The sequence below is a fragment of the Tribolium madens genome, unplaced genomic scaffold, assembly GCF_015345945.1.
Source record: "Tribolium madens isolate multiple individuals breed KSU strain unplaced genomic scaffold, Tmad_KSU_1.1 Scaffold_3;HRSCAF=73;Tcas5.2_LG2, whole genome shotgun sequence".
Lineage (NCBI taxonomy): Eukaryota > Metazoa > Arthropoda > Insecta > Coleoptera > Tenebrionidae > Tribolium > Tribolium madens.
The window spans coordinates 6,412,661-6,432,599 of NW_025401006.1; the positions used below are offsets into that span (position 1 = coordinate 6,412,661).

Below are 19,939 nucleotides of genomic sequence, written 5' to 3' on the forward strand. Positions count from 1 at the left end.
AACACAAAGTCAGGGGAAAACTTTATTGTAACACTAATAGAAAAAAGAACGTTGCAATTTGCGAAAATTTGTGTCGATTGCTACATTGATCATATCGTTACCGGTAAAATAATCGGTTGCGATTATATTCAAATTATCAGAACGATTATTCTCAATGACCCAGTCTGACAATTCTTGATTCACCATCAAAGCCAAGTCTTTTAAATTTGTGTTAACATATTGTAGGAAATTTCGGTAGTTTGGAGTCAATTCAGCCATTAGTGCATTGAGAGGGTTTCCTCGGACCGGTTTAGAGATTTTTGTTTTGACGTAGTTTTCCAAATTTTGTAATTTTTGTACGTTCCCCCATTCGCGTTGAACACCGGGCCACAACCACGGATTTCCTACAATTTTTAAAGAATTATTTTTTATTTCAACCAGAATATAATTTTTACTCCGGACAAAATAATCCTGCCGATAACTGATAATAACCCGTTTTTGACTTTGCCAAAACTCCCTCAATTTGGGCCCTTTCGGATGCATAAACCTAGAGTAGGGATAAATCAAATCTCCGAAAATGTCCCTAACTACACGCAAAAGCTCTAAGTGATAACCTTCAAGAAAATCTCTCGGTTGTACAAATCGGTGAAAATTCAACACTACCACTTCATTTGGCGACTTTTTGAGAAAGTTGGCTACACTTTGAAGCTCCGGGACGAGCTCAGTACACTTGACAAAGTCATGATTTATGTAGAAACTAAAATTTGGTTCCAACTTAATGCTTTACAGATTATTTTCATACCCTTGTGGTGGGTTTCCATAACGGCCAATTCTGATATCAAAGTAGCGAATACCGTAAACCAACTGTTCCCAAAAATTTTTATCTTGATTGAGGACATAATTTTTGAACCCGGGGAGTTTTGTTTGCCAAGCACCGGAATTGTGGGTTCCGGGTATCATCATTTCCCCGATTCTGAGATCACCGAAACTAAAATGCGTAAAGACCTTCGCTTTTGCTCGGTAATTAAACCACTTTTGTAATTACTTTGACATCCAAGCTGGTTGGATGGAGAAACATTGCGAATAAATTATTTCTTTATTTCTACGACTTGAAATGTAATAATCGAAACATTTAGCCTTTAAATCTGGATAATCATTATCCACAGTCCAGTTTCCTGGAAATTCCACGTTTTTGAAAGGTATTTGAGTCGCTTGGAAGCCTTTAATGACTGAACCTGGGTTTATTTGGTAAAGAATTTGGGCGTTTGGCTAAGAAATGTTTTAATTAATCTTGGTCAAAATTTATAATTTACTCACATTTACTCTTAAATCGCCCAAAGTGAGTAACAGCGTATCTGGTAGGTTTTCGCACGTAAAGTGCCAATTTATTTGAAGGTTTTTACTTTTTTTTGGAGATTGGGTCAAGTAGAGTTGACCACAGGGATTATTATTTGCTAAAAATCAGGTTAGGGAAAATAGTAGTACAAAAATACTTACTTGTTACTTTTTGCGATGTTGTTAAATTAACCCAAAATATTAAGTGGGATATTATGAGGACAAGAATAATCATGGCTTTATCACTAACACTCTGCGAAATAACTAGAAACCATAATTTAAAACCTTTAAAATAATCAGCACTGCTTGAATTATTGTTCCATTACTGCTGACGCTTTGTAACTATTTAAATATTTTGTAATTGCTGTGTTGGAAAAAACTTTTGATTTAAATTGGATCTAACAATTGTGCTTCTGAAAAAAGGTATTTTTCACGCTTTAGTGTTATTATATGAGTCAGCATAATTTAATTTAACTTAAATTACAAGTAACTGGGTAATTTGTAATACATACCTGTTTGATAATTCCTTCTAAAGGTTGTAAAAATAGTAATAATAGCAAAGAAACACACAATTTATAACACTTATCCAAAATTTGCCGTCATTTTAAATATTAGCATTTTTATAAATCATTTTCGCGTGTTATCTCGACTTGATCGGAAAGATACCTACCTAATAAAACTTTCACTTAAAATAACAGAGAAAGTCTCTTCCTTGTTGTTGAATTTCAAACTAAAAATTATGAGAAATTTGTTATTATTTTGAGGAAGTCAAAAATGTACTAATTTTTATTATTTACATGAACATTTAGCAAATTACTTTGTTTTCTGTTAAATAGCTATATTTAATAACATACTTCTATTTTTTTGTCTATTTATAAATGGAAAAATATTCATCGAATTATAAAAACCACGAGGTCGCTGACTTGCTGATTAACAAAATAGTCTCAGTACTTTTTCTTTATTAGTGACACCTATAGTACAAAAATAAGGTAACTTACTGACTAAACTCTGTACAATTGAGGTAGAACAAAAATCAGTCCTGTTACATTTTGAGAGCAAGTATTCTTTGGAAATTGAAAAGCTTGCCCTTTCTTATCAAACACCTACTCCTAGCCGTAACTACAATAAAAAAATATGTTCTCTACAATAAATATTCATTATGTACAACTTTGAAGGAAAAAAATTAAAGCATCCATCTTCACTGGGTGTCGTTCCGAGCGAATGTAATCAGTTCGATTGCTGCGTCAATAAATTTAAAAGTTCTGAATGGTCCATGTTATTCAACGTTTGCATGTCAATGCCTAAAGCCTTGGCCACACTCTCCATATCCAGCCCGAAGGATTTCAGCAGTTCGATAAAGTCCATTTCCTCGCCCGTGAAGGGATTGTGAAGTCGCGGACACGAGTGATTACACTGTGGCCACGAACACCGCTCCAGTCTTCGATGAGTGCAATGTTTCCTCCTTTGTGTGCGTAAAACAGAACGTTGGGGCCTCCCCATTAAATTCAACTCAGATGTCCTGTTCCCACTCGCTTGAACCCCACCTAAACAAGCACAGTAAATAAATAATCTTAATAAAGAGAATAAAGCACCTTTCTTTTTCTTTCCTTTCCGGTTCTTGAGATTTTTTCTCCGGCGCTTTTTCTTTTGTGCGACTTCATCAGTGAGTGTCGAATTGACACTTTGTCGCCGGAATGGCTTGGGTTGGTCGGCGAACATTTTAGTATTTCGGGATTTCTTAATTCTCCTCCTGTGCAGTTTTTGTTCCCAACAATGAAGAGCTTCAGGGATTGATATATCGTCAATTTTCACGTTTTGCCAATCGCGTTTTGTCAAAACTGAATGCGAGATGCACGAGGGGGCGAATACGGCGGAAACGTTTTCAAAACTCTGCCGCAATGCGTCCCCCATTTTATGAATGTAATCCCACTGTTGTTTTGTTACGGGAGCCCCGACGTTATCTGCGTCCATTTGAGCTTCATCAAACAGCCATTGAAAGACAAAAAGCTCGGCTGAAAGTAATAAAAAGATTTTGTTTTTAAAGCGATATAAAAGGACTCGTGATTAAATCATCCAAATTAAATATTTTTCAACTTACTTTGCAAAGTCGGGTACAGTCTATATCCAAAGTAGCACCTCCAAGGCTCACCCAGATACAACTCCTTGCACCTTTGGGGCACTTGTCCTCCCCACAACTCCATTCCTCTTCTTATCGCGTCGACTGCAGGTTTTAAAGTTGGAGCGTAGGGAGTTCTATCGAGAAACCAGCCCGAATCAGTTACTCCTTTCACAGCGATGTGCTTCAACCCTTTTTTGTCGTGTAAAAACTCCCGAACAGGATCTAAGTTTAACATAACACCAGTTCCTCCAGCGCTACTCCCTGTTAGAAGCAAATCGGTGCTATTTTCAAGTCCTAAAGTTAGTAAATCTTGGACGACTTGTTGCACGAGAACTGAGCCCATGAAACTAAACGTTTCGCTGCGGGAGTAGGGTTTTGAGCCGCTCCAGGAATCGCTGGTGCAATAAGGGATGAAAACATGGTTGGCGTTCCACCAGAAGGGGTTTTCCTCCATGCTGCCGGAAAGAATTCCCCCTACTGTAGAAAATTTGTAAAGAAGAGCTTCATTTTAAAACGGTACTTACTGTCTCTAGCATCAGGCCACCCAGTTGAAGTCATGTAATGACGTTGTTTCAGCCATCTATTTCTGCAACTGTGGTGGTCATAGCAATACCATCCGCCTTCTAAAAAGATAATCCATTTCTTACTTGTGTAAGACTTTCTTAGGTAAAATCTACATAGAAAAAAATATTAAATTACTAATCGGCGACGATGTTCCAGATAAATGTTTCTTGAAGCACCAAACATTTAATAAAATTGAATTGATATTAAATATGTAAACACACAGTTCTCCAAACGACATTTATTTTGGAAGTGGTTGTATAAAAACCGTCAAGAACATCTATCTAGCAATAACGGCAGTAAAACCCCAGTTTCGATTTAACTTTAAACTGTAAAAGCCTTATTAAAATGAATGTAAATCTGAGACTGTAATAGCCATATTCAAGGTTTTGAAACAGTACAAAACCCGCCGGCCCACAAGCAAAATTAATTAAATTTTCACGAATGAATGGTCAAATTATGAAGAGCACGTGTACCTCTCCCACTAATTACCGTGTTTATTATAAAGTAAAGCCAGTTTATTGATGCCGAACAAATTAGATATTAAAATCAGTGACAGGCCTTTAATGTGCCATTAATTAAAGTAAGGAGTTTTGCAATTTTGTTCGAATAATCGTAGCACTCACCCGGCTTGCGATCCGTCGTTACAAGTGACAGATCTATTCGACAAGAAAACCCTCTTCAAAGCTCGAATTTCCTCGTTTTTGTGCTCCTGTCTATGGACGAATCTTTGAATGTTGTTGGTGTAAATAGGAGTGTCCATGTCGTGGGTATTCCTGCGGCCGGTGCCGGGAAAAGCCATCGATAGACCCAACCATAACGCCATTAACTGAAAACAAGCAAATAATCTGATTAACTTAAATTGATGCTTTGTGATTTCATGATTCATCGTTCAAGCATTCAAAACAATATACAAACGAAATGCCGAACAATGTTAAGTTTAGCCGCCTTTGATGCCGCCAGCGGCTTTATTCGACCGAACCAGTTCGCTTCAAACACTCATTTATAAGGAGATATGCGAGGTCTTTAGGACACCACTCTACAATAATATTCAACAATTTTCCGCTTTCCTCCTGTCGAGTCCAGAATTATTATTCTGACAGCAACACAAAATATATTGCCTTTAAAGCAACAAAGAGTTTTGTTAGCTTTCATAAAAAATAAAAATTTGCATATCTCAGATTTCTAAAATCTATAAAATCAAATGTAATATTGCAATGCCTTTTAAAAAATATAAACAAAAAACCCCTTTTTTATTAGTGTACATATTATATAAGGTAGAAATTATTTAAATAATTAATAAATTAAGGAAAATAGTAATTTTATATTATATATTAATGTGATATTTTTAAATAGAAATCTTCTAAAGTGTCTAAGTGGTAACTTAAAAGAAAATTTGGATGTATACTTATAGGTATTTGTTCTCTTGTATTTTAGTTAAGCATAAATTCATCTTTTATTGTACAAGAATATTTAAGATAATAACTGAAAAATTTGGATAAAAAAATTAAGCGCAGGATACATAAAATAAAAAATACAGCAAATCATAAGGATTAAAAAATGACCATTTGAAATTTACACAACTTTTATCACTTTCTGCATATCAAAAGAGCGTTAAAATTATAATTTTCAATAACTAAGTACAAAATTTAGTTTCCCAACATGCAATAATTTTTATTACTGATATTAAGCAATTAAATCAAGCTAAATTCTTCAAAATTTTGCAAAAATAGGTAGGTAGGTGTTTTTTTATTCAAAATTCAGTTCTACATAAAAACATTTTGCGTTAATTAACTTTAAATAAGAAAATCATATTTGATAATTACTGGATTCTGAAACAGTTTTAATTATTCACTACATGATAATGATATATCTAAATCATCTAGTATATCATGTTAGTGTTTTTATAATTACATACTGTGTACTTGTGTAGTTTCAATAGTTGTACTCGGATTCCATAACCACTGCTGAGAGAACCAAAAATGACATTATAATTAATTTGAAGTTATTTTAGGTATATTGTTGTAATACCTACGTTGTTTTATATGTTCTATTGTAAACGCTTAGGGCATCTGGTTAATGATTTTGAGTTTGCAGCGATGTAAACAAGGACGAGTGAAGCAATAAGAGAACCGTTAGAAGTTGTATAAAAGAGTGGTGTTATAGTGTCATGTCGATGCACCTTGTATATGAGAAGAAGTGTCAAAAATGCAAAGCTCCGCCCCCTGTATAATGATCTCTCGCTAGGCAAACGGTAGTTGTTCGACTGGATGAATCTGTAGTTTTTCGTATAGTATAAGATCCATGAATTGTTAGAGCCGTCTGTTCCATTATATAACTTAATTGTCAATAAATTATTGAAATTGTTGTCCATTATCTATTAAGTCAAAGAAGCCGCTCTCAGTGAGATATATTGGTTATAAATAAACTCGGCATGGTTCACCTAAACCGAAACTGGGTACGTTTCGCTCATTTTCGAACAAATCTGCAGGTGTTCTTGATTTTTTACGACTGGTCTTATTTACGACAGCAATAGAACGAAAAATCCGAATTTTTCGTTCGCATTGTGCAAATTATAGCACGTTTCCTAGAGCGCGTTTACGATTCTAGTTATAGTTATTTGTTGTTGTAATTAAATTTATTAGCGTGATTATGGCATACCTGTAAATGCATTAAATTGAAAATAATGTTAAAGAGGCTACTACAACGGCCACATAAAAATATACTAGTGAAAGAACGCGCGCTGGAGGGGGAGCTTGAGGCCGGATCCCTTCTGCCGACAGTAGCAGATAATAAGAGGCTTACCGACCTTTGAAGATGCCGCCGAGCACCTACACTGTTTTTAAATTAAATTACTCATTTCATGTTACCTCAGGTCATTCGATAGCACTTGTCTAAAACCACAGAAATTCAATATCATCTAAGTCGGTTTTCCGGTTAGTTTATAATTTGATCGCCGGAATTTTATGCTCGAAAAACCGCACCAACGTTCAAAAATTCCGCCAAACAGCATCGAGCCTGCAGTGGTGCCTAGCGGCGCGCCGGCCAGATGCTCCTAGGAATTAACATAAAACATAATGAATTTTTAATGAGCGCCTGGTAAAAAATGAGGGGTCGATTAAAGCCCAAGCCCGAAAATAAATTGCGTAAAAGCGGCAATTATACATTCCGAAACATTACTGGTTGTGGATACGAGACCAAAACCCTTCCACCATGGGAAATATGCGGAACCACTCGAGCCAAAAGGAGTGAAGACACAATGCGATGATCCACTTGTCACTCTTCGACTGCTATAAATCACCAACACCAGCTGGACATCTGACACTGTGAACATTGGGGCAGGTTAGGTGCTGTAAATCAACTAGCACTTTCCACCTGTGCCAATGCTAAATCCTATTGTGGCCTAAACGGATCCGTTTGAGCCAAAGACCTACCGCAAGTGACCACTTCGGCACCAATTTTATGCCCATTACGACCCCCAACTACACACATTTTTTATTTTTTCAATATGGTTGTTCACAATCAGTTTGTAGCATCTTTACAAAAATGATCTCATTTTATGAATTTTAGAGTTTAGAGAGTGCAATCTGCATATTAGCATTGGAAAATTCATCAAAAAAATAATATAAACAAAGTTTGCACATTTTGAGTACTTTATTCTAAAGTTTACATTGCTAGTAGTTGGTTATTTAAGATAATGAAATTCGGTGAAATCTTCAACAAACAATTTTTTACCTTTTTTTAATATAATAACACTTTTTTCTCGGGTCAATTTTATTAATTTTAAATAGATATTAAAGAGTAAATCTCAAAAATCATATTTGTTTGCAATTTGTGTTGGTTAAGTTTAAAAAAAACTTATTCGGTGGCTAAAACCCTCAATATCTCAGAAACTATAAACATTCAGAGAAAGCAAGTTCAGTTATTTTGGCTTATTTAGACTTGTACTATCACCTCTTAAAATTTTACCACAACTTTTAAAATCACCATGTATTTAGTAGAAAGCAAAACCTGGTGCGTATCTGAAACAGAAAAAATAACTAACTAGACTAAATCCCAACACACCAAATTGTTTCTTAATAAATGTCGAAACGTGTTTCGTCAACTAAGTTGACATCATGTGTACGATGACAAACAATATGCTTTGATGTTGAATGATGAATCTTATTTTCGTCCAGTTGATATTAAAAAGAGTAGTTAGTTTAGTATATTGAGATTTGGTATTGCTTATTTTTTCTGTTACATTTGGTAAGAGTTGTTTAATGTTATTAACGAAATACTTTCACAAACAAATACATATTTTTTTAAACACAAAAAATAGAAAAACAGTGATATTTGTTGGTATCACTGTACTCGAGCTCTTTTGATCACAAAAATTGAGATATGTTTAACCTCAATTATTATTAATCCACATTTAAATTTTTTAAAATAATAATTTGTTTTTTAACACTTCTCATGTACTGGTTTTTGACTATTCATTAAAAAAAATTGACTAAAACTAAAACTTTTTCTCATATATTTTCAGAAAAAAATATAGGTATACAGGGTGTGTCAGAACTCGCGCCCCAGAGAAAATTTTCAAGTAAGGTAAGATACCAGGAACGTGAAAAAAATGTTTAAAAAATTCTATCTGTCACAAAATTTTGATATTTATTTTTTGACATTTGACATTTTTTATATCTATTTAATGATACTAATGATCTTGTATATGTTTTGTTACAATTATTAAGTAAAGGGACAAAAATTTTGCCAATAAAAGCCACAAATAACATTGAACAGAGTTACAATTTAGGATACAGCTTACTTGTTTTCTCTTTTAATAGCCTATAGCAAAAAACTTGGAAAATTATTTTTCCAGTAGAAATAAGTAGAGTCAAAGTGCAAACTTTAAACCCTCACAACTTCGAAATTTTTATAGATAAAATTTTTTTAACATTTTTTCCATGTTCCTGCTATCTTACCTTATATGGCATTTTTCTCTGGGGCGCGAGTTCTGGCGCACCTGTATAGGTATATTCTTATTATTTATAAGTGTAAAATGCTTCGCTTTAAAAAAATGTGATATAAAAAATGAATACATAAATAAAATAGCACAGAAAAATTAACAATGCAAGTAAAGTAAAAGTAATGCAAGTAAAAAAGTACCTCTTGTTTAACATCATTCACTGTTACAGTTCAATAACAAAAAAATTAAAAAAATGTTAAGCGGGTTGCTAATACCTATATTATGTATGTTCATACCTACACGTATACTAACAAGTGTATGTAATTTTGTAGGACCAAAATCCTCTAAGAAGAAAACATATTTTTGTAACAACATTAACTGATGATACCATTTCTTCTATTTCTTTGTTGTATTTTGTCATTTTTGGCACAAAATTGTGAAAAGCTTTTTGTGGTTTTGAAATTATCTTTTAGTTTGAGGCAATTTCCTTGCATAAAATTTGTGTTTTGTAGTATTTCTTTGTTGCGCAAAATCGTATGATTAGTGGCACACCTGTGGCTATCTATGTATTATTACTTTAATGTCGGCAACTAGTCCGATGTAATCTCATCCGTAGAGTTGGGTGCGAGGTAAAAATCAATCTCTATTAGCTACTGGTGTTGTCGGTAAGATCAAAGCTTTGTATCTCGCTTCCCACACGCACCAGCCTCTCGATAAATCGCCGCCCTAAATCTCCAGTGACGAAAGGAACCAAAGTGACTGATTTCGGCGTTGTGTTTAGAAAGGACCAATGTAATGCCGCGTAAAGAGAATTTCAATAGAAACACATCTGATGCGTGACTTTTCATCTTAATCCCACAAAGACTTGCCGACAGTATGGCTATTGCAAAGTTTTATTTTTTTCTGAATTAAGTTCGATTGATCAATTTATGATTAAAGAACGTCAATTGCTTTGTGGTTTATTCGGGGGGCTTTGAAAACCGACACGGGTTTACACTCGGTTTGACGGTGACCCCGAAAATGGCAATATATCATAAAGCGAGCTTTTATCGACTTTTCTTGCGAGCTTTAATAGTTACGCCTGCTTTTAGTCTTCCACTCTCTCTGTTAAATATTCAACACATTCGCTTTTGTCAAATTTGCGTTTCGTGATATTCGGATGCTTTGTCACAGAGAGATACATTACCATTCTGCTCTACCAATTCATAAACATAATTTACGTGCAAAAGCACACACAGACTCAATTAAAACATGTGGCGGACACCACAAAGCTTAGGCTACAGCAGAAATAAAAAAATATAAAGCATAATTGAAAAAACTGGACCAGTGTTAAAGTGGCAATCTTTTTAACGTTCCACATTTTATTAGTGATAAAGCTCCTTTAACGGATTCTTAGTGGACAATTTGTCGCAGAAAGGCCCTCAAAACAGCACCGTAATATCCCAAATTGCGCTTGTGAAACCGTACATTTGCGATGTCGCGTTTGGTGAATAAATGCCGTTCTGCGAACGGTCATAAAACGAAAAATTCTCTTGCTTCTCCAGACTTGAAAAAGGTTGTGTGTGCGCTTACATACGATCAACTATAGTAATTTTCTTGAAGAGCACCGCACCGAACAGAACGGAAGTACCGGCTCAAGTTAAACCGGTAGAGAGTCAGCGGCATTACTTTGTATCTGTAATGAGGATCGTGGCGAGACGTGTCGTGCTAATTGCAAGATCAAACGCCGCGCCACAATAGCGACTGCAAGCGCGAATAACGAGGTGCTTTACTGCGAATTCTCAATTAGGAAAGCGGGGTCCAGGATAGCTGATGGCAGCATCGACGAAATGGTGTGAGAAAATGCCGGAGTTATCGCTTTGCGTCTCATAGTTCCGGAGTTATCAGTAAATATTGGTTTAGGCAAAATAATGAGTTTTTTAAATTTTAAAGTATAAGAAATCAGCCAAAATTGTCTAAAGATTATTTGCATTCTAAAGAAATCTCAGAAACCCAAAAACGTATACAATAGAGAATGTAGGTACGTTCAGAGCATTTCTCCTTCGAAAGTGTTTAAATCGCACGAGGGTTTTACCCTTCTGATGCTCTCCATCAAAATTGTGTTTACAATAGGAGATAAATCTAATAAAAAATATTTTCATTAAATCATATTTGTTATTATTAAAGAATGTAAGAAGGAAAAATGGAAAACTGTACAAATTATTATTCATACGAGTAAGTGTGTCGACTTATCTGCAAGACCCTGACATAAGTACGAGCATTAACAGAGATTTGTACAAGGAACCATTTTTAAATCACTGATTTAATATTATTCAATGTATTTTTTTCTTTATATTTTTGTAGTCTTTCTATGAACATTTCAATTTACATATATACATATTTTTGTCAAAAAAATTTCAAAAATATAAAGACAAATATAGAAAACATATAAATAATGTGATTAATAATATAATTTCTGCCTTTTAAAAATTTTTGAAGACGGTGTAGAAGTTCATACCAGCATGACTACGAATCGTTCTTTTAATGTTATTCTTGTTTTAATGCTATTTTATTAAGATGTTCTAATAAATAACATAATACTAAATATACGCTTTGCAAAAAAATCATTTTTGTTTGTAAGTACAAACTTTTAATATAATAAAATTTTTAGCACAACTCTCCAAATGCAGAAATAATTTATGAATAAATTACATTTTTAATTACTAAAATTTTATTAATAACAATAAGTTTTTAATTTTAGACTGATTGTCAGTTAAAAAAACAATTTTTTCTACTAGAAACAAAATTAAAAAATTCACAACAAAAACATCACATTGTGGAAATTATATTGAACGTAATTAATAAAATTTATGTCATAGGCAGGTGATTTTCTATGTTTTCGTTTTTTGTACTATTGGAGACAACATACTTTGGTCGTCAGTGTTTCTTGAGTGACATAAAATTGTAAAGCAAGCATCAGGAAGCTACCCTTATTTTGACAACATATAATATAGTAACCATACCCAATCTTTCTGCAGTTTGGCCTGTAAACAATTTCTCAGAAGCAAGAGACACGATTCTAAATTTTTGACGGCGGAAGTACCATATTTTTGACAAGAGAAAAGTCAAAAATTTGAAATGTTATCAATGTTGACTTGACGTGGTAATGATTGGGTTTACATGACTTTTTTTTGAAGTGACATGAAAATGATGACTACAGTATTTTGTCCGCAATACTACGACAATAAACAAACTTTTTTAAATTTGATCTGATTTCAAAAAATAATAAATAAACTATTTGTATTTACAACTGATCAAGGGTTGAGAAATTTTTTAACTAGAAAAATATCCCAGTTTCTTGGAATATTTTTAATGTTATAAATTTTATAATACATAATTATTATTGCTTAAACAACAGTATAATTTGTAATTTTTAAAATATTTTTTAAGCTGTTTGTTTCAAAATAAACAGGACACTTTTTATGATAAAAAAATATTTCATTCCTTGAATTTTTGAAAATTGTGTAATTGTATTTGCTATTTAATAATGTTAAATTGATAAACTAATGCATGTCAACTCCAAATAAATTTATAGCCGTGTTTTTTTGCATATTAAGAAGTACCTATGTTATTCTAGATAAACATGTTGATTATGAAGATGAATTAGGAATATTATTTAATAGTTGAAAATTCAAATATTTAAAACCTTGGATATTTAATTGTTTTCAGTAATGATTATTATACTCTATTATATTATTTATGTTTGGCTTTAAAAGTTATTAATTGCTTCACAACAAGTCAAGAAGGCGCCAAATATTTTACATTTTTCAGCAAATTTTTATTCTCCTGATGAATATAGTTTATCTAGCTTTCAATATTTAAAACATTGCTATTTTTTTATTTAAGAACCTATAAAAATCTACCAAAATACTACTACTTCATATAGATAGTTAATATTTTTTTAGCGTTTTATATCTCCTTTCGGTTTAGTTTTCTGTTGCGCGTTTTGCGTTTACCCTTGCGTCTTTTTAGCTCACATCACCCACCCGGCGCTAAGTGTGATAATTGGTGTGAAAGCAAACGTGTGATTATTTGTCGTTGGCGCATCGGTCGCGTTGCATCTTGTCTTGGTCGACCCGTCGTCGCGTGTCAGCGGCGGGTAGTTTAGGAAAATTGAAGAAAATCTCCTACCTGTGTGACGACTAAGCGCATGTCTGCACGTGTTCTTCACCTGCTAACGGTCACCAGCTCACACACCAGCACTTTGCTTCGGACTAACGTCGACTTCTTGGATCGCTTCTATATAGCGGCCCCACCACCCCCGATCGGGGGTGCGCACCACTAATTACCACCTGCAACCCCCAGCGAACCTCCTGAGGCAAGCCAGCATTCCAGCGTCGCACGTTCCACGTAATTTTCGTGAATTACGCACGAGAAATGGAAATGACGCGGCGGCATCCTCTGTCGGCAAAACTCCTCTGGCGCAGGCTATTTATTTGCTTGTACACATTCGTAATATGTTGATATCTACAGATAACCGGAGGAGGAATTGTTGACCAAATCTGGCGCGAGAGGTGCCCTTCTCGGAAACACTGCGCTTCGACGCGATTGGAAACAAAGAATTTTGGAACAAGAGACCCAATTTTCACGTGATTACATCACTAATTGCTTCTATGAAGAACCAAAAGTAGACTTCTTCGAGATAATCACAATTGCAATGTCATTAAGCCAGAGTTGCTTCATTTCATTCCAAGGGAAATAATAGTGGGTTTTCTTTCAATAATGAGGGTTTAACTACCCATTGTAAACTACTAAGCACTTAGCTTTGGACATATTTATGATGGCGAACCTGAGAAGTAAGGACGTTTCCGGATTTGCATTTTTAAATAATCAGTACCGTAGGTCGTAGACCTTCCTCATTCGAAAAATGTGCATGAGGTCCTTCTTTCTTTATTCTACCCTAAAGAGGCAATAGCCAGATGTATGTGGTATATTAAGTGCCAGAATTCCACTTTTTAGATTAAAAAAGTAGGAATTTAGTTTTTATTTTGGAACAATTTTGAAAAATAATATATGGAACAAATTTAAAACTATGCAAAAAATCGTAAAATGTTGCAAGATGTTTTATGTATGGACTGATTTAACAGATTAATTATTTTAAAACTTAAAAAAATTAAACAAAAAATTTCTATAATAAATTAAAAAAATAAATCTAAAATAAAGAAAAGTTTTCCTATACTTTATACAGGATGATTCTTAAATAGACCGACAAAATTTTACCTTGGTAGTATCAAATGATAACATGCTGGAACAAATATTGAACAAATATTTAAAAAATTCTTTATTTAAACGTTCTCCAAATAAAATTTATTGGAGTTATTTTCGAAGTAAAGCGTACGCCACTGCACAGGTTGTGGAAACCATGGTATTAACGTGATGAAAATGTACTTGATCATTGCAACAATTCATAAACGCCTTAAGTGGCACTGATCAAGGGTATTTTGCCCCTAAAAGGTATAAACGTAAAAAGGGTAGTTTGTCTCCATTTATCCTTCGGAAGCTGTCATAAAATTTTGTCGGTCTATTTAAGAATCACCCTGTATTTTTGATTTTATAAAGAAAATTGTCAGAAAAAATAGGTTTTTACTAAAAGCGTTGTTTCATGTTGCTTTTTTATTTTTTAATTCTTTACCGAAAGTTTTGGGAATTTTTTAGGTGTTTATAACTTTTTCAAAACTTGTTTATTTTTACACTAAATGTAATAGCAATTGATAATATAAACAACAATAAATAACCCATAATCAAATTATTGATAGTGGGCCATTATCTTCAATGGCTCCCAATTTTCTTGTGATTTGCTCCATTCTCCTCTGGACAAGAGCAGGATCAATTTCTCTAAGCTTTAAAAAAGTTCGACGTCGCAATTTTTTGTCATTTCTAATTTCCTATCTCTTGTCGTACACTTTTCTGTACAATATTGTTCAAAACTCTTCAGTTGATCTAGCCTGAAGGACACATATTGGGAGGATTGTCTATTTTGGGTACAAAGTTTATAATGTTCATTTTGTAGCTTCTCTACTATTGTAGAATGAAGGTAAATCAGACCAAAACATTACATTATCATTGGCATGAGGTGTATTTAAAACTTCATTGAATTTGGAAAGACATCTTTGAATCAAAATGGGCTTTGAAACAACGAATCTTCGACCTAATTTTTGTTGTAACTTTTTTTAATGGCTTCAATCATTTTTTGTTTCCCCAAAATTGAGTCGAGGACTATTGGACACATTAACACGGGGTGTACCCTCTTCACATTCTTATATGGTCCGATAAATTGTTGTTACAGAAATATTTTGTTCTCTATAAATTGCAGCAATTTCACGTCCAACTAGATTGTAAATGTCTTAACGAATATCTAGCTTATAAGACATTTTCGAAAATCCGAATGAAACAACTGAATTGCCATAACATAAACAAGTTAATTGTCACATTTTACTTCCAGCAGTAACCTGTTTAAACACCATTTGGTTTAAATAAAAACCATCTAAAAAAATTCACAAAACTTTAGGACCATAAGTTACATTTTAAGAATATATAAATCATCCAAGGAAATCTTCTTGAACTTTCCGCAATTAAAAGGTTTGTGCATAATTGCTGTACTATTGACGACTGTTTTTTATAAATCATCAAACGCAATGTTTATGTTTATTCAAAAAAATCAAATTTGAAAATTTTCCCATCGAAAAACTTCTACATAATTTACTTTTTTCAGTCTCAGAATTTGACATTATTTATTTTTCTTATTCACTTTTTATCGTTCTAATCCAGTATCCAGTAGTAACATTTTTGCGTTGATGTCAGTTTTTTATACTCACTTAATTTCATCTAACTGGTTTAATTTCCTTACTGTTATCGGAAAAACGTTTCCCTGTACTTTCGCAATTTTATAGATTATAGCTTTCAGTAAACTATCGCAGAATGAAATTTCTCTAACACTGACAAAGTGCTTGTTCCTGATAACCCAATTAACGTTAAGGCTTGTTCACATGAATAAAAATAAAACTAAATTGCATTCGCTGTAGCGTTTATTCGTCGTAAACTTGTTTACATGTCGATGTCAGCAAAACAAATTCCAAAACTATCTTATAACACTCGTAAACCGCACCAGCAAAATTCAGAAAAAAATCGATCCATCAGCGCGACATTTTTCCATCGAAAAAAGCACACGTTTTCCGTCAACAATCGTGTGAAGTTGCCGCGAATAGGTCCGTCCCCATTAACCTGGTGCAGATCGTCCATCGATAACACGGCTTCTGGGAAGCGACAATGACTGATCACGGGGTTGCTCTCCGGAGATTGATCCGTCGGTTCTGATCTGTCACCGTCACGTTGGAATTTTGTCGGTGACATGCTTGATGTGGATGATTGAGAGGCGTTAGAGGCACCACCTCTTTATTAATTGTCATCTGCAACCACATCGATCAGCAAAAGCCGACTCACAATATTTATACTGTGGTTAGAGTGAAAAATGGACGGCGGAATTGGGCAAAGGACCGCTGATAGTATCGAACCCACATACTAGGGTGGTCTCAATATGAGTAAAATCTTTAGTATAAGTTTGGTATAATACAAGGGTCCCACCACCCATTGATTCCGAAACACAATTATTTCAAATTGACTCAAAACTTAATATTAAAAATGTATTTGCAAAAGCGTATTGATTTTTATTTTTATAAAATTATAAGAATTTTTTTTTCTTTTTATGATTGGCCCCAGTTTCTGTAAAATTTACGCCCTAACCTCACAATTGTTGGTTGCGTGCAATTTCGGCGTTGTAAATCTGGCTTGTTATTCTTGTCTGAGGTCAATGTAGGTCATTTGAGCACTTGTTGGTAAACAAGGCTTAATTGCGAGCCTGCGCGGCGCCGATGCGCACATCTAGTCGTGATCAAAAGGCCCGCGACCACGTGGTGGACGAAGAATCGGCATGCACGAGGGGGCCACGCTATCAGAACTGGGGCAATTCACGCTTTGTGCCGCTCCTCACACAGGTGCATGGAGTCCAGAGGAGTGGAGGACGGGGACAGCTGCGGCGGCACTTCTTTGATGTTCGCGTTGCGCCTGCCTCATATTGTTTCCGGCTGCCGAGGACCTCTATTATGTAAACAACGCGAACGTTTGAAGTCGCCGATACTCCTAACCGGTCGTAAAGTATCCCGCAAATGAGATATGGCGGTTTGGAAAAAATCCCAAAGACGCCAGGGATTTTATTAATTTCGAGCACTTGGAGGGAGTCATCCAAAGACTTAGTGCCTCAAGACACACTTCATAATCAAATACCCTCTACACTACACTCAGTACACTCACAAGCCAGAAGAATAAAAATATGAAGATTAAAAAAAAACTGATAAAAAACTTTATTACACTGTCTCATTGTTTCCGCATCATTATTTTTAATATTTCTTTTTGTAAAAGTTCAATACATTTTGGATTCATCTGTACAATAGGTACAATAAATTAATTACAATTTACAGTAAATTAATGACATACACTCTCAAACTGCATCATGTTTTGTAAAATGAACTAAAATTGTAAGTTCTTTAGAAAATCAAACTTCTTCTAATCTATACGTTTGAAACAAAACAACAAATAAAAATTGATTTAGATTTTATACTAATTTTAAAATAGTTTGATTTTTCTAAAATGTACAGCCTATTTGCAATGCAATGATATGACAACATAATATGCGAAAAGGAGTATATGGACGCATGACTACAGATTTCTAAATTACAAAGTAATTGAGTTTCAAGAGTTTTTGGTCATTTTTGTGGAGAAATAAAACAGCCATAACCATGGGCGCAGGCAGAAATTATGGTCAGGGGGGGGGCAAAAAAAGAGTCGAAGTTAATAATAACCGTTTTATTCGTCTGTTTTCATATCACTCAGTTCGTGATAAAAATGTAAATAGTAGTTTCTTATTTCGTTCATGAAAATTTAAATTAGATCGAGTTTGAAAAAAATTTAAAAAATCTTTTTTTTATATAAAATAGCAACCACTATTGTCCCAGGGGGGGCAACGGCCCCCACTGCCCCCCCCCCCCTGTGGGCGCCCATGGCCATAACGTTGTTCCGCCACTGTTACTGTCTCAAGCTGCCTCTTGAGTGATTTCCTATATTTTAATTAATTATTCTGAGCCATAAGTATCGCGAGAAACAAACCTGTTTGTGAGGCAGGTGCCTCACTGGAGCAAGAAGTGTCTTTATATGAGAGCAGCATCTGCTTGCTTTGATTGATACTCTAGGTAATTTTTATTTGAAAAATCAGATTTTATCCTTGCCATAAACTAGGAAAGTCCGCCGTTATTAAAGTTACAATTTATAAGAGAAAAAGTGAAAATTGTGTAATAAATTCTGTCGTAATAAAGAGTTCTTGTTGGAGCAAATGAAAACTGTGGCTACACAGTACTCGTATAAAGTAAAATTTATGGCATCGTGTTAAAAATACGGTAGCGCCACGTGGTGTCTTGCAGATTTCGTTTTGCTATATTTCTCAGAGATTGAATTTAAATTTGCCGTTATTATCGGTAATTGCAGTTGGTGTGCATAATTGCGTAGGAAATTATAACGTCCTAAGAGCCTTATCTCCGTGCATGACATTCCCTTGGCGAATGCTAAACTCGGATCCATTTAACGATCGTCTAAACCACCTCGTCCTTCGCCGGTAATAAACCTCCTCGGTGCGATTTGCAAGCGAGGCATCGTGCCTCACTCATCTGACCCATCAGAGCATATAATTAAGACAAACGAGTGAGCAACGTTGCAAGAGATAAGCAAAGCCGCCATTTAAATTTTCTCGAGCGGTAGTAATTCTTTATTTGTGTGACCGCACACGTCGGAGGACCAACCACCCACACGTACTTATCTCACTTTTGAGAAGGATTAGAATAGATAAGTATTTTGACTGAAAGAATCGACTCGGTTGGCGGCCGCTTTCATCTCCTGCTGATAACAGACAATAGCATATTTTACCGAAACATCAGGTATTAGCAAAGACATTAACTCGGATTTGTGACTTTGCGAAATGTTTACCTTGGACCGGCCGGAAGTGCTCATCTTGACGACGGTTATGATGGCTGCAAGTGGCGACTTTTAATGGACTGTGTGATTTGTGCCTAAGGACCGGCGTTAATATTCTTAATTTGATAGAGGCAGTAACGAAGGCCGTTATTCGGGTTTAGGAGACGCAACGGCCGTAATTTACCTCAGACACGATTTTTTAATGGGAGGAATAATGGAGAACTCCCCAGAAAAATTAATAGCGCATTTAGTTTAATTACAAGCTTGCTACTCCAACAAAAAGTTTAACAAAATTTAGGCCAGGCCACTGTACTTGAAATATTCCAATTTCTGAAATTAATTTATATTAAACATAAAAGCAAATATCGGCCATGATAGGAAAATGAATTTTGAAAGAAGTAAACAATAAAAATACAAGTTGGCCTTTGAAAATAACAAATATTAAAACATGTACAGTTACATTAAAAAAAAAAAACGGGAAATGTCAATGTTTTTTTTTCAATTTTTCCATGGTGTGAACGTGTTTTATTAAAAATGGGTTAAAATATTTTGATGACACTCTAAATTCTGCCGCTAAATTCATAATTTTCGTATCATTTTCCAGGTGAGCGACGATTCTGACTTTCTCTACGTCACTTAAATGCGGCATTACACAAGTTGGTATAAATTTAAAGCCATTGATAGAAATATTTTTGATAGGTTGATAAAGGTTGATAGGTTGATAAGTTGATAATTGACAACTAGAACCAAATTTACATTTAAAAAAATCTGATTTCCCGTTTTTTTTTTTAAATGTAGCTGTACCTAGTTTTTTTTTTTTTTTGGTTTTTAATTGTCCATTTAGTAATACGAAGTGATTCAGAAAGACTGAAAGTATTTTTGTTAATAATTTGAAACACTGCAACCGAATACGGTTTGCTTGACAAATACTTGACGTACAGTCG

At 34.5% G+C, this 19,939-nt stretch overlaps 2 protein-coding genes across 3 annotated transcripts; both read right to left on the reverse strand.

Moving 5' to 3' along the window:
* Positions 1-9: 9 nt before the first annotated feature.
* Positions 10-1,950, reverse strand: LOC123007055 (PI-PLC X domain-containing protein 1-like). The gene is made up of 7 exons (XM_044402081.1): positions 1,827-1,950; positions 1,477-1,727; positions 1,297-1,433; positions 1,025-1,248; positions 782-967; positions 435-736; positions 10-383 (listed from the first exon to the last, which is right to left on the reverse strand). The coding sequence occupies exons 2-7, from the start codon at positions 1,547-1,549 to the stop codon at positions 34-36; spliced, it is 1,272 nt and encodes a 423-aa protein (XP_044258016.1). The 5' UTR covers positions 1,550-1,727; positions 1,827-1,950; the 3' UTR covers positions 10-33.
* A 312-nt stretch (positions 1,951-2,262) lies between these two features.
* Positions 2,263-13,193, reverse strand: LOC123007473 (palmitoleoyl-protein carboxylesterase NOTUM). 2 transcript variants are annotated; one of them, XM_044402791.1, is made up of 6 exons: positions 13,110-13,193; positions 4,621-4,823; positions 3,958-4,106; positions 3,413-3,910; positions 2,907-3,326; positions 2,263-2,858 (listed from the first exon to the last, which is right to left on the reverse strand). In XM_044402791.1, exons 1-6 carry the CDS (start codon positions 13,128-13,130, stop codon positions 2,542-2,544), a joined length of 1,608 nt encoding a protein of 535 aa, XP_044258726.1. In that variant the 5' UTR covers positions 13,131-13,193; the 3' UTR covers positions 2,263-2,541. The 2 variants fall into 2 exon arrangements, with proteins under 2 accessions (XP_044258726.1, XP_044258724.1); XM_044402789.1 differs by lacking the exon at positions 13,110-13,193 and having other exon boundaries at positions 4,621-5,003.
* Positions 13,194-19,939: the final 6,746 nt, after the last annotated feature.

Excerpts from the sequence above, each read along its gene's own strand:
- LOC123007473 (XM_044402789.1), bottom strand. The coding sequence starts at position 4,883 with ATGAATCATGAAATCACAAAGCATCAATTTAAGTTAATCAGATTATTT. Across the intron at positions 4,107-4,620 it reads AACGACGGATCGCAAGCCGG|ATTTTACCTAAGAAAGTCTT; the intron begins GTGAGTGCTACG and ends TTTTCTATGTAG. Across the intron at positions 2,859-2,906 it reads GAAAGGAAAGAAAAAGAAAG|GTGGGGTTCAAGCGAGTGGG; the intron begins GTGCTTTATTCT and ends GTGCTTGTTTAG.
- LOC123007055 (XM_044402081.1), bottom strand. The coding sequence starts at position 1,549 with ATGATTATTCTTGTCCTCATAATATCCCACTTAATATTTTGGGTTAAT. Across the intron at positions 1,434-1,476 it reads AACATCGCAAAAAGTAACAA|CAAATAATAATCCCTGTGGT; the intron begins GTAAGTATTTTT and ends CCTGATTTTTAG. Across the intron at positions 968-1,024 it reads CAACCAGCTTGGATGTCAAA|TTTCGGTGATCTCAGAATCG; the intron begins GTAATTACAAAA and ends TACGCATTTTAG.